Source organism: Microtus pennsylvanicus, chromosome 20 (genome assembly GCF_037038515.1).
Source record: "Microtus pennsylvanicus isolate mMicPen1 chromosome 20, mMicPen1.hap1, whole genome shotgun sequence".
Lineage (NCBI taxonomy): Eukaryota > Metazoa > Chordata > Mammalia > Rodentia > Cricetidae > Microtus > Microtus pennsylvanicus.
In genome coordinates, this window is record NC_134598.1 from 28,399,059 (window position 1) to 28,413,961 (window position 14,903).

Sequence of the window (14,903 nt, forward strand, 5' to 3'; positions counted from 1 at the left end):
ACAGAGGCTTACAAGGAGGGGGCATTGGGAGAATAAAGAGAATAGGATTCCTAGGAGAAACAAACACCAGGACTGTGATTTATAGCAATTTACTGTATTTTACAAAGAGTTAGACGGTAAGAGTTTGGGGGTTCTCAATATGAATAAATGATGTTTAAAGGAAACAGCAATGCTAATTTATCTAATTTGAATATTAAAAATTGTACATAAATTTTTATCTTATTATTATCCCATAGAAGCCTGTTTGTTTTCTAATGAGACACAGAAAGGGGGTGGATCCAGATGGGAGGGGAGGGGAGGGGAGAGAGTGGAAGAAGGAGAAATTGCAATCAGGATATGTGAGGAAAAAACTTTTCAATGAAAGAAATATACACAAGAATAGAATTATCCCTGCATCCATTAATTAAACTTCTATAAAAATAAAATGATGCGTTAGTTTGGTAAATACGTAGCTGATGGCATCAGTATCCTCCACGTTTCAAAACCCTGCCATTACCCACATCTTACTGGTCACTCGGTGGTTGATAGTTAACTGCGTCCCTTTCTAAAGGATTTTCTTCTGCCTAGTTTCCAGGACATATGGTACAGGTTCTCTTCCTATTTTGCTGGTCATTTCTCCTCAAATTATATTACTGGTTGCTTTTAGTTAACTGTCTCTCTCAATATTATAGAACTCCAAACTTCTGGCATTGGCTTATTCTAGTATTTATGAAAAAGATCTCTTCTAGAACTATAACTTTAAAACCTTTTATTTAACAAGTAATTTTAACCTCTCTCCCTGAACTTCAAACTCTTATTATCCAGGAACTTCCATGACATCTCCTCTTGAACAATCGGCAGGTACCTATCTCAACCTGAACTCCTGATTCTCGAGAGCAGCCCTGACCAAGAAAAACAAAACCAAACAGCAGCCACCAAAAAACCCACTATTTCATTCCAATAAATGGCACTGAACTATCCACGTGCACCAATTCAAACCTAGAGCCGCCCTTGACTCTTCTATCTACAGGAAGGCTCCACGCTGCGGCCCATTCTCCTCCACACTTACGCCAGCATAGCACTGTCTGCTCACTGCAGCGCATGCCCAGCGCCCTCTCCTCGTTCCTGCATTTCCTGTTAGTCATATACCTGATTCTGGCATCATCTAGTGAAGCTGATAGAGTATATACAATATATATTAACACTAAATCTGAAAAAAATCTTGTAATCATTTAATAAAAATAAAACATGCAAAATAGTTGTATTTTAATCCATTAAATTCTGATGATATAAAGATGAAGTTTCAGAAATACTTGGTTATGACACTAAATTCTGAGGAAAAAAAAGACTTCAAACATCAATGTGTATGATCAAAACAAAATTTAAAAAAAAGGAAGACATTGAAGTAGCTAACAACACCTGTACAAGATAGACTCCTTCGACATTCCATCATAGACAGGGACAGCTCCTAAGGCCCTGGCCCTAGCTGAAGAGCCACTGGCAGGTAATGGCTGCTTGGGAATCATTTTTCTTCAGGGGAATAGCCACTGGTGAGTGGCCTGTGCTTCAGTAAGTAACCCACCCTCGTGTTTATGCCAGGAACCTAATTAAACTCAGTTGGCATTTTTAAAAAAGACATGGTGTCTTTTATTCATTAACTGTTATTACACATCTATATATGTAACAACAGTTAATGAAAAAAGAGGGAATAAATTTGAAAAAGAACATGGAGGGTTATATGAGAGGATTTGGGGGAAGGAGATAGAGGGGAAAGATCATGTTACTATAAGCTCAAAAAAAGGAAATAATTTTAAAAAGGGAAAAAAGGCAGTATAGGAACCAGGGAAAAAAAGCAGTATAGGAACCTATTAGGAAAATGTGGCAAAGTTAAGATGGAGAAAGATGAGAATAAGGTATACAAGCATGACCAAATAGATTAGATACGTGTGTGAAATTGTTTAAGACTAAAAAGAAAAATGTTAAAAAAAAATGGGCTGCAACTACACAGAGTGGATCAAGAGGTGAGTGACCAACTCCCCTGCTGGACTGCCCCAGTCTCTAGGCCCTAGGCCCCTGGCCAAAACCCCAGCCTCAGCTACACTAGCCAGCCAGCAGGCAAGCCTTCTGCAGACAGGCTGCTCCAACACCACCTCATCCCTAATCGATCAGACCCTGTAATCTTCAAGTCCCACTCTACCCCCAAACCCGAGAGACCTCAGCGGCTCCCTGAGACACAGACAGCAACTGCAATGATCAGTCCAAGAGAGACAGACACTGTCTATAAAGACTGGACCAAGGGGCAAAGATGCTGCTTGCATCAACTGTAGGAAGAGATGGGTAGGCGCTAATGCAAGAATGCATTCAACAACACAAAAAGCAACATGGCAACACCAGAACCCAGGGGTCATACAACAGGAAAACCTGAACATCCTAACCCAGAAGAAGCAGAAGAAAACCTTAAATATAACTTTATGAAGATGACAGAGACTCTTAAAGAGGAAATGAAAAATTCCCTTAAAGAAATGGAAGAAAAGACAAATGGAAATCAATAAATCTCTTAAAGCCAAGAAAACCAAGGGAAAAAAAAAACAAGTGAAGCAAACACTTGAATCAATTCAAGACTTGAAAACTGAAATCAAGGCAATAAAGAAAATATAAATTGAGGGAATTCTGGAAATGGAAAATCTGGGTAAAGGAACAGGAACTACAGATGTAAACATAGCCAAAAGAAAAGAGATGGAAGAGAGAATCTCAGGCATTGAAGATATGATAGAGCAAATAGATTTATCAGTCAAAGAAAATACTAAATCCAACAAATTCTTTAACACAAAACATCCAGGAAATCCAGCACCATGAAAATACCAAACCTAAGAAAAACAGGGATAGAAGGAGAACCTCCAGCTCAAAGGCACAGAAAATAAATTCACAAAAATTACAGAAGAAAACTTTCCCAACCTAAAGAAGGAGGATATGCCTATGAAGGCACAAAAAGCTTATGGAACACCAAATAGCCTGAACCAAATAAAGTCTCCTCACCATATAAAAATCAAAACACTAAACATACAGAATAAAGAATATTAAGAGCTGAAAAGGAAAAAGGCCAAGTAACATATAAACGCAGACATATCATAATTACACCTGACTTCTCAATGAAAACCCTGAAAGCAAGAAGGTCCTGGACAGATGCATTAGAAGGAAAATTCCAACCCAAGGAAGTTAGCTGCACCCATAAAAACACAGGCAACAGATAACCTCACACCAGCAAACCCCAAAGAAGGGTAACATACAAACACTACCACTGAAAAATAACAGGAATTAACAATCACTGGCCATTAATATCTCTTAATATCAATGAACTCAGTTCACCTAAAAAAGACACAGGCTAACAGAATGGATATGAAAACCTGTACAGCTGCTTTGGAAATCAGTATGGCAGTTTCTCAGAAAATTGGGAATCAACCTACCTCAAGACCCAGCAATGCTACTCTTGGGCATATACCCAAAGGATGTTCAATCATACATAAAGGACATTTACTCTACTCTGTTCATAGCAGCATTATTTGTAACAGCCAGAACCTGGAAACAACCTAGATGCTACTCAACTGAAGGACGGATAAAGAAAATGTGGCACATTTACACATGGAGCACTACTCAGCTGCAAAAAGAAAAAAAAAAGAAAAAAGAAAAAAAATGACATTTTGAAATCTGCATGCAAATGGATGAGACTATAAAAAAAAACATCCCAATTGAGGTAATCTGGACCCAAAAAGACAAAAAGTACTCACTCATAAGTGGGTATTAGACGTAAAGCAAAGGATAACCAGCCTGTAGTCCACGACCCCAGAGAAGCTAGGTACAGAGAGACAAACATGGATCCCCCTGGGAAGGGGAAATAGACAAGATCTCCTGAGAAAATTGGGAGCATGGGTGTTTGGGAAGTAGGGAGGGAAGAGGAAGAGGAGGGGAAAGGAGGGGGGAGGAGAACATGAGGGAATGGGATGGTCAAGATGGGGGAAGGACAGCGAGAGAGCAAGGAAAGAGATACCTTGATTGAGGGACCTATTCTGGGGCTAGCAAGAAACCTGGCACTAGGGAAATTCCCAGGAATCTCAAGGATGATCCCAGCTAAGACCCTAAGCAATAGAGGAGAGGGGGCCTGAACTGGCCTTCCCCTGTAATCAGACTGATGACTATCTTAATTGTCATCATAGAACCTTCAACTAGCAACTGATGTAAAGATCCACAGCAAATCACTGGGCTGAGCTCCCAGAGTCCAGTTCAAGAGAGGGAGGAGCGATAATATGAGCAAAGGGGTCAAGACCATGATGGGGATACCCACCTAAACAGCTTACCTGAGCTAACTAAGGGGAGCTCACTAATTCAGGACTGAGAAGAGGAAACCAAAACCAGGCCTTCTGAATGTGGGTGACAGTTGTGTGGCTGGGGCAGTCTGTGGGGCCACTGGCAGTGGGACCAGGATTTCTCCCTACTGCTTGAACTGGCTTTTTGTAGCCCATTCTCTTTGGAGGGATACCTTGCCCAGCCTAGATATTGGGGGAGGGCCTTGGTTCTGCCTCAAAGTGATGAGCTAGACTTTGTTGACTCCCCACAGGAAGACTGAATGAATGTGGAGTGGGAGGAAGGAGGAGAGAGTGGGAGGAGGGGAAGGAGTAGGAACTAGGATTGGTATATAAAATAAGGAAAGATTTTTTTTAAAAAAATAATAAAAAGAAAAAATTCAAAAATACAATTATATCCTAATTTCTGATTACATGTGAAAGCACAAAAGGACAAATGTTTCCATACTTACCTATATTTTTAGAAAATTAATTTTATGTAATATAGCATAACAGAAAAACTAGTAAACATAAAGCTAAATACATGCTGTTTTTAATTTGTATTCTTTTTCTCTAGGACATATTTAGGTTATTCTACAGACTAAGGATTGTACCCTCTTTCTCAATTAATGTGCAAACCTAACACTGAGGAGAGAGCGTGTGTGGCCCCAGTATTTTACACTAACCACGGTCTGCTTTACAACTCGTTCTGGACAAGATGAGAATGTGTTTAAGAGCGCAAACCAGATGATTAGCAATAAACTGTCCCCTTATTCTAGGAAATAAAACATTCTGGTATAATATAAAATGCCAACTATACTATGCAAAATCTGACATTGCTGAATTTCTAAAATACATTTCATATCATGATTTCTGTCATTATTTTCCCATAGGTAAAGATGATTTATTGTGAATTCCTTTGATTTTTTTAAGACAGTAGAAGTGTTGCATAAATAATTGACCCATGCCAAATATTATATCTATGTATTTTTATACAAAGCATCAACTAGTAGACAAATGATTAGCATCAAAATTTTAAACAATTAGCTGACATTTTCAATGAATGAACAGGCAGACTTAAATCATGTATCAAACATGAGCCATATATTTAACAACAATTTAAATATATACTAACTTATTTATAATCTCTCAATTTTTACCATCACTTCCAATTTTTTCCTCCTACTAAAATGATAAAACAAATTTTCATCAATACCTTTTGTGAAACAGCATTTTTAACTTCCCCTTGAAGTGCTTCAATTTGATCTTTCTTCTGTTCGGCCGACTGCGTTAGCTGATTTATGCTGCTCTGAAGCCGCTGTTCTTCTTCTTCCTTTTGTTTTAATGTATTTTGAGCCCGTGTGACTTCTTCCTTGAGTGAATTGAGCTCCACCTTCAACTGCTGAGAAGTCTAAAGGAAATGAAAAACCTGTCTAACTCAAGCATCTTCTGAGCATGTGCTGAAGGAACACACTGCTCTGGGCAGGTACTGCTGAACCTGTTGGTCACCTTCCAAACATGACTTATTTTACAAACAACAATAGGAAATAGCTAGAAACAGTATTAAGTGTGTACAGAAATATCTTTTTGTTGCTATCTAGCCATCATCAAATATTATCGTTGTCTGCATGGCTTTTTGTCAATTTGACCTAAACTGGAGTAATCTGTAAAGAAGAGCTTCATCTGAGGACCTGCGTCCAATCTGGGCTGTGGGCAAATCTGTGGGCGTTTTGATACAGGATTACAGGATTGATGTGTGTGCCAGCCCACTGTGGGTGCTGCCACCCCTGGACAAGTGGTCGTTGGTATATAAGAAACTGAGCAAACTTTGTGGAACGAACTTGTAACCAGCATTTCTCCATAGTCTTGGCTTTCCCAAGGGTGGGCTGTGATCAGGATGTGTAGGCCACAATTTTTCCTTCCCACCCTGTTTTTGGTCCGTGTTTATCACAGCATTAAAAATGAAAACTATGGAAAGCTATAAAATAAGTCATGTTTAAGAAGCTATTAATTTTTTCAACTATAATGTTCTTTAACCCTATCTAATTAAAATTCTCATGGTGAGTTGATTCAATTTCCTCCTTTTCTTATATTCCTTAATTTGGCTCTTACATTTTACACAAGTTTAAATTTTGTTAGTGGTAAATAGATCACAAATAACAATTTTAAAATAAACATATGAGCCATTACATTTTAGAGAAATAAACATTCCCTTGATGTCCATATCAGGATGAAAGCAACTGGAAAGTACAGAGATCTATTACACTTTACATATTCATAGTAAAGAAATTACCTCTTTCTCTTTTTCAAGTGACTTTTTCAGCTCATTCTGCTCCTTGAGTGTACTTTCTGTCTGTACTTGAAGTTGATGCTTTAATTCTTTACAAACCTTTTCCTAATAAAGGAATATTACACAGAAAATGTCAGTAAGAACTTACAAGTGGTTTATCGGCTTAGAAAGAGAAATAGAAGGGAATCAGCCCCCATCGCAGCGCACATGCCAGCTGGCATTTTAATAATTTCTGCATAAGGAAGTAATCGCAAACCACTAACCAAATCCAAGATAGCAGCTTTTCCTTTCTGATTCTCTTTCTCAAATTCACTTTTGGAGTTCTTCAAAGAGTCAGAAGCCTGTGCAAGCTTTTCTTTCGCCGTGGAAAGCTCTGCCATCAGAGCTGCTTTCTGGGCCTCCACCGCTTTCAGTTCTGAGCCTGCCGCCTGCAGTCTGTCACTCAGCTCCTTGTGCTGCTGCTTAGCATCTTGACTTAACTTTTCAAATTCTTGTTTCAATATCACCTTTTCTTCCTCTTTCTTGGTAAGAGTTTGTGTAATATTTTCAAGGGCTTCAGATTTATTCTGCAGATCCAATTTTGTACTGGACACTCTGGACATTAAAGAATTTTTTAAATTAATGTAAAATTTACCAATCAAATATGTCCCAGAAGAAATAATTTAAAGAACCAGGAAATCAATGAAATGTTTATTTATCTAAAATGTTAATGGCTCATATATCTACTTTAAAATTGCTATTTGTGTACCACTAACAAAATTTAAACCACTGACAATTGCCTTGAAACATAACATTAGATACAAGATTTCCTTAGAAAGGGAAAAGTTATTTATACTTTCTAATTTAATCCAGTCCTGTTATTAATAGTAAGTCATCAGAGAAATTCAGCTAACAAATCCTACAAAGTCGACAACAACCAGCAAAGGCTTTCTAGCCCCCTAAAGAACCTAGTCAGTGTGCTATTACCTAAGCAAATACAGAACTCTGCCTGTTCCCTTAGAAATATAAAACATTCATGTTGATGAATCTGAATATCAAGCATTTACCATAATATAGTAAGATATTTTTAAAGGAATCATTTTACTTAAAAAAAAAAGACAAATTGTTTATTTAACTCAAATATATGAGATTATAGAGTGATGTGCTAGCACTGATCCGTAAATACAAGTTGTTAATACAAGAATGAATGAGCTCCACAAATGAGAAGTGAAATCCAACTTTAAGAATGAACAGTGAGTCTGGAGTTCTCCTTACACTCAAAGTGTACTGGCTATTATTGTCAACATGACACAAGCTGACTAGTGGGTAAGTCTATGGTGCAAGCTTTTGACTGATGTATGAAGGCCTAGCCCACGGTGAGCAGTGCTAGCCCTGGGCAGGTAGTTCTTAGTGGTACGAGAAGGTAGGCTGAGCAAGTTATCGGGGGGCAAACCAGGAAGCAGCACTCCTCCATGGCCTCTGCTTCAGCTCCTGCCTCCTGGTTCCTACCTTGACTTCCAGTTCTGGCTTCCACTAATGATGACTCTAACCTGTAAGAGGTAATAAACCTTTTCCTCTTCAAATTCTTCAGTGTTTCAGCACAGCTGAATTTCTCTGATGACTTACTATTAGTAACAGAACTGGATTAAATTAGAAAATATAAATAACTTTTCCCTTTCTAAGGAAATCGTGTATCTAATGTGATGTTTCAAGGCAATTGTCAGTGGTTTAAATTTTGTTAAATTTTGTTAGTGGTACACAAATAACAATTTTAAAACTTTACTACAGAGTTGAAAATCAAATCATTCCTAATGAGAACCCATTCTGTACTTAGTATCTCAGAGCAGAAACTTGACTGTTCTTAAGTAAAACATACACATTCCAGTATTTCAAAATTTTATATCAACTATTTCAAACTAGCCAACAACTCAAAATGAATGCTCATGAAAAACAGGTACCATTATTACTGCTGAAAAATGACTAAACCAAATTTTACAGAACTAAGTGAATAACGAGAAATGAAATTAAGTAACAGTGACTTTGTTTCAATTACATTAACATCAGTAGTATATAAAACCAGCGGATGTGCATGCACACGCACGTGCACACACACGCACACACGTGCACACACACGCACACACGTGCACACACACGCACGTGCACACACACACACGCACGTGTGCGCACACACACACACACGTGCACACACACGCTAGTGCACACACACACCCTAAAGTAGCACTGTCTCTCAGAACAGTGAGAACACACAGAATCGTAAGAGACAAAGTGGTGCAGGAGAATTGTCTGTACTCTGTCAATCATGTTTTAAATAAATGCTGATTGGCCAGACAGGAAGTATAGGCGGGTCAAAGAGACAGGAAGTAGAGGCGGAGCTATGAGAACAGGAGTATTCTGGAAATAAGGAAGCTCCCTTCGCAGTCCTACCCAGACCACCAAAGAAGCAGGATGTGACTTGCCCTGCTGAAAAAGGTACTGAGCCATGTGGCTAACAGATAAGAACAATGGATTAATATAAGTTATAAGAGTTAACAAGAAGCCTGAGCTAAGGGCCAATCAGTTTATATCTAATATAGACCTTGGTGTGATTTTCTTTGGGGGCTTACTGGCTGTGAGAACTGGGCAGGACAGAAACCCCAACAAACAGGCCCCCATGTTACAATAAAGTGGACAGTTATCTTACGTTTCCTTCTCCTCTTCGAGCTGTTTACCCAGCTCTGCAGTTCTGAGCTCCAGGTCGGTGTTCAGCTGCCTCTGCTGCTGTAGACTCTGCAAAGCTTGCTCCTTGCTTGCTTTAAGTTCAAGAGCATCAGCTTCTAGCTTCTGTGGGTGAAGTACAGCATCTACTTGAATTTGACAATAACTAATCTATTATCAAATATTATAACATTTAGTCTGCATTCGAATTGTTATTGATAAAATAAACTATATTTACAGAAACACTTTCTGAAACCACTACTGAATGAGGAAATTATTCTGCTTAAAATCTGTCAGAGAATCTAGATTAGGCTTTTTACATAAGTCAGTAGTTATTTTTAAAATTAATGATAAAGAATCAACTGAAACAAGTATTTATTAAAAAAGCAAAAGTCTGTTAATTCAAGTTTGAACAAAATTTAACAGGTCATTCCTATACCCACTTAAAATATATTATCTATGCATATGAAGCTATCAACCATGGAATAGCAAGATGCTTAACATAAAAATAAACAGATTTGCCATGTCCTCGAACTGACATCCACTTACCCTAATTAGACAGTATTCAAAATTCCTGACTTTGCTTAATTAGTGTTTTAGTTTAGATTTTATCTTTATAGTGTACTACTAGGCAGTTCATACATATTACCATGTGTCTAATTTTTAAAATTTATAAAATCAAACAGATTTAAATAAAAGCAATGTGCTTTCTATCATTGTGTGTGTGTGTGTGTGTGTGTATGTGTGTCTGCGTGCCTTCGGGGGGTGGAAGACAAATGTCAAAACTGGGTGTCTTTTTCAATAACTCTGCACCTTATTTCTGAGACAGGATCTCTCATTAAACCTGAAGCTTGCAGACACTGTTAGCCTGGCCGAGCACTAAGTCCAGGGACCCTTCCTTTCCTGCCCTTACCATCATGCCTGGCATGTTACATGGATATCAAGTCTCCAAACTCCGGTCCTTACGCTCGCATGGCAGGCCTTAACTGAGCAATCTCCCTAGCCCTCATTTAATTATTTTCCTAAATGAAACACAAAACATAGACATTATACATGCCAACTGGGCACCTACTAATGTTACACTTAAATTGAGGTAGACATATATCTTTGTTTGCCTTTTCTCTCTGCTGAAACTTTCAAAATTCATTTTTCTAGGTTTTTGAAATGTGCAGTATAAGATGTTACCTGTAACCACTCATCATGTGACTGCCCCCAGAGATTCTTGCCCCAATTATAGCTATTTGAGAAAGGTTCCCAAATAAGAGTTCTCTCTGCTCACTTTTATATAACATATCATTACCTATTCTTTTCAACCATATCTAATTTGTTATTATGATTACTGTTGGCATTAAAAAATCCCATAAACAGAATTCTCTCAAATTATACTGGTATAGCTATCCATGTAATAATAATTCTGTAATCCTCATAATTCTGTAGTCATACATCATGCTTCGACTGATTATGGAAGGGCAGATGAACAGGAAACCTAAGAATATTTTGTTTAACTGTTAGTAATTCTAAACTCAGATTTCTCTCTGATATGCCTAATTATCTCATTTTAGTAAATCAACACGTCATTTAGAATTATCTGAAGGTAAGGTTCAGCTTATAATAGTTTAAATACATTATTAAAGTAGAAGCAAAATCTAAAAAGTAACTAAGTTTTGAAAGGGAAAAAAGTCACTATACACATTATTATTTTGGAATAAGATGTAGGGAAATGGAAAATATCAAAAAGGAGAGTCTGGGCCAACAGAATTATACTATCTGGTTGTCTCCTGGACATAGCTCACCCTTTACAATGAAAACAGCACTCTGTTAATGGTTATTTAGACAAGTCACCCATTAATGAAGGAATGGAAAATGACGATGGAATTCAAGATTATTGATACAGCAGTTTGGAAGTCTGACACCACTTCACCTTTCTCTGTTACGTAAGTCTCTGGTTCTGTGGAGCTCATCAGACTCCACAGCGGCCGAATAGGAACCACGACAAATTCAGCTGTTTGTATACAAACCCTAATTTGGCCTTCTAAGTCTTCTGCCCTCTGTTCTAAAGAGAGGTTCTTCTCTTTGTACTCCTTTAGACGGCTCTCCAGCTGACTGCAGTGCTCCTGCTTCTCCAATAACTTTGCTGTGACCTGATCCAGCTGCGCAGCAGCCTTATTCAACTCCTGCAGAAAAACACGGAAGAAAAGCCAGAGCACCCCGATGTTCAAAGTGAAACTGAAAAATGTAATTTTATATAGGCAAATATCTGGAGTAAGACTTCAGATACATCCAATGACTTATCAGAGGTTATCCATGCCCACTAACAAAAAACATTAAGTTGTACATAATATAAGGTCTCAAGCTTATTTGTGTAATAGTTAAATAACTTAAATATTTTTTAGATTTATTATTTTATGTCCATGAGATTTTTTTGCCTGTAAGCATTGCATGCACACCTGGTGCCAGAAGAGGGTATCAAATGTACTGAAACTGGAGTTGCAGACAGTTGTGAGCTGCCATGTGGGTACTGAGAATTGAACCCGGGTCCTCTACAAGAGCAACAAAAACTCAACTAGATCAAACCCAGGGCCTCATACATCTATGTAGGTGCAATGCTACTGGGCTACTTCTCTGGTCAGTTTTAATAATTTTCTAGAATTATTATCTAAAAGCTAAAACATATGACAGATCATTGAATGAGTTAATAACGGTGATTACTATACTGTAGTTGAATATTTTCAATTTCCAAAACACTATTTAGAAATTATATTCTATAAAATTGTAGTTGTTACATCTGTAACACTTACCAAAATCACTAGAATACACAGTTTCACAGAAATAATACAACAGAAATTATAGTAAGTCCACCCATGGGTAATCACTGTTAATACTCTGATAACTCTTCCTTCTTGTCTTGTCTGCATATTAATTTGTCTTCTACCTATTTTATGAGCTTATAAGAACAGGCTGAGGAGGTAGTTCAGTAGTAGATAGCTTTCCTAGCAAGTATGAGTCCTTTAGTTCAATCTCCAACACTACAATAAATGAACAAATAACTATATACATTAACTAAAAATAGAACCCTATCTTGAGTGCTTTTAAAAGTCCTTATTTTTATCACAATAATTTACCATCTAACTTTTTGATATTGTTTTCTACATTATAAGTGCATAAATTTCCATCTTATTGGTATGACTCATTTTTTAGCCAATCTACTTCTTACTAATCTAGTTTAAATTCTTAGGTTACTACTACACTTTCTGCATTTACTACCCGAGATGCAAATACAATCTTCATAACTATTACTCCCTTAGGATGAAAGGCTACAAAATATGGAAATTCTGAAGTATTTTTAGTTATTTTACTTTTAATTAGCAAAGTAATAGTTTCATTATGGCATTTTCTTAAATACTTTGCTTTGATCATCCTTCCAGACTTGCTCCCCATTCTCTATCCAATTCTCAAGTTCTCGAAACACACAGAGATATACATACATACCACACACACAATATACATACACATACACATACTTTCATGCAAAGATATACATACTGTATTGCCTGTCTGTCTGTATATCTCTGTGCAGACAGACAGACAGACACACACACACACGAGTTTCTCTCTCTAGTGACAAATGTATCTATCTCATTATTGCCTCAACTTGTAACTCATTCTTAAGAAACCTGAATATTTTATAATATAGATTTATATTTGTACACAAGTAGAGTATTCCTTACAGATGAAATGCTCAGAACCAGAATTTTTGAGACTTCAGGTTTGGAATATAGATTTTACAGATTAATAATCCTTAGTAAGAAACTTAAAATTCTATTTGCTCTAAATCCATCATTGTTGCTCCAAAATTTTTGTATTGGGGGTATTTTTAGATAAGCAATGGTCAGCCTGAATTTCCCTAGAGGCTCATTTCCTTCTTACAATGTTTTAAATAACAAGGATAGTAACACCTCATCAAGCATGTTACAGAAACTGCTATTTTATCTTTTTCTTCTTGCTCACGAATGGCTCTGGTAATATTCAGATACAGACTGTTACATGATCACTCTTACAAATATTTCCATATTATCATTTCCAGCTCTGGTCATATACCTGACAAAACACTTTTCCAGATGTGTAAGTACATTCAAGCACCATAACCACTTGCGTGTGATTTCATGTGTATGAAGGAAAATAGTGTGCGCAACAACCAAAACCCATAATTATGTTTTCAGTGCTTTACAGAGGTCTGGAATGACACATACCAACTCTAACGAAAACATTTCTACCTAAGGGGAAAGACTGAATTAGAGTAGAGGGTCAATATAGGAAACTGATTTGCTTTTAAAATTTGATACACTTCTGAATTTCTCTTTAAAATGGGCTTAAAACTTCAGTATTATCTCTTAGTAAGCAGAGTCTAAAAACTCCCTCGCAAAAGCCGAGGAAGGTCACTAGCACTGTGACACTGACCCGAGAAGTTGTCATCTAACCGTCCTCACTCCCTCCTGCTGCCAAGATGGAAACAGTACCATTTTCCTCTAGTCCAGGGGCAAGCACATCTGGGCCCCAGGCAGTCTGTCTGCTAGAAGTAAGTACGGTGGCCTACCTCACATCCCAACCACTGGTTCTTGAGGTGAAAAGGCAACAATCCCACACTTGGAAGTAACATTTCATCTCTTACTATGGCCTAGGTTAGTTAGGATACACAAAACAATCTTAGGAAGCCCAACCACACCTGCACAGTAGTCTTATAAAAAACAGATATTTTTATATCCATTCCTCTGGCCCCTGTAGTACCAACTGGTTCTAAAAACTCTAAAAAAAGAGGGTGAGACTGTTACAAGATTATAAAGTGGGCCATCGTTTTAACAAATCAGCAATTAATCTAACCACGAAACACGAGGCTACACTGCACCATTACCAGACCCCCACCTGCTGCTTGTCTTGCAATGCGTTTTGAGCTGTATCCAGATGATTCTGCAGATCAGCTCTCTGCGCGGTTTTTGCGGCTTCTGCCGACAGTAATAATTCAGTTTTGGCTTTAATCTGAAACAAAATTTACAGATTACTGAACCCCATATTTGACTGTTGTCCTCTCTCTTAAGACACATTAGTTTTGTCACAAAACTATTCAAAAATTACATAACTGCAACACTGAAAAAGTTGTATGTGAAAGTCTCCCGAAGAGAAGCAGGTACAGGAGGAGACGCCTGGTGCTGCTCAGGTGACAACGAGAAGCTGTTCCTCTGTGACACCAGCACACCATCGTGGGAGCCCCTTTGTGGAAAAATGGTTCCAGGACTGCGGACACAGGTCTGTGACCTGACATGTAAGAGGCAAAGGTGAAAGGACTGAGTTCTAGTTCATGCTACATGCTTAGACCCTGCCTTAGACATAAATTGCACACTCATTTTCAGGGGTTAGGCCACTGTATTCAGGAAGAAATGTCAGAGTTCCCCGGGATCACAATCTGAACTATGCCACAGAAAATGATGGCGCCACAGATCTGGACATCAGTGTGGAGTTCAAACTATAAAACTAGAGGCATGTTTAAAATTCACTCTTTCCAGGTAATTTCTCATATAAAAAGTTTTATTTTTGATGCTCATAAAAAG

General features: G+C 37.8%; 1 protein-coding gene across 3 annotated transcripts in view; it reads right to left on the minus strand.

Moving 5' to 3' along the window:
- The window catches only part of Eea1 (early endosome antigen 1), a 94,715-nt gene that overhangs the window by 13,749 nt on the left and 66,063 nt on the right, over window positions 1-14,903 (minus strand). For all 3 annotated transcript variants that reach the window (XM_075954636.1, XM_075954635.1, XM_075954637.1), the window contains 6 exons: window positions 14,221-14,334; window positions 11,319-11,474; window positions 9,287-9,426; window positions 6,870-7,200; window positions 6,610-6,711; window positions 5,533-5,727 (listed from right to left, as the gene is read on the minus strand). In XM_075954636.1, the coding sequence (XP_075810751.1) occupies window positions 5,533-5,727; window positions 6,610-6,711; window positions 6,870-7,200; window positions 9,287-9,426; window positions 11,319-11,474; window positions 14,221-14,334 (1,038 nt within the window). The remainder of the gene's footprint in view (window positions 1-5,532; window positions 5,728-6,609; window positions 6,712-6,869; window positions 7,201-9,286; window positions 9,427-11,318; window positions 11,475-14,220; window positions 14,335-14,903) is intronic.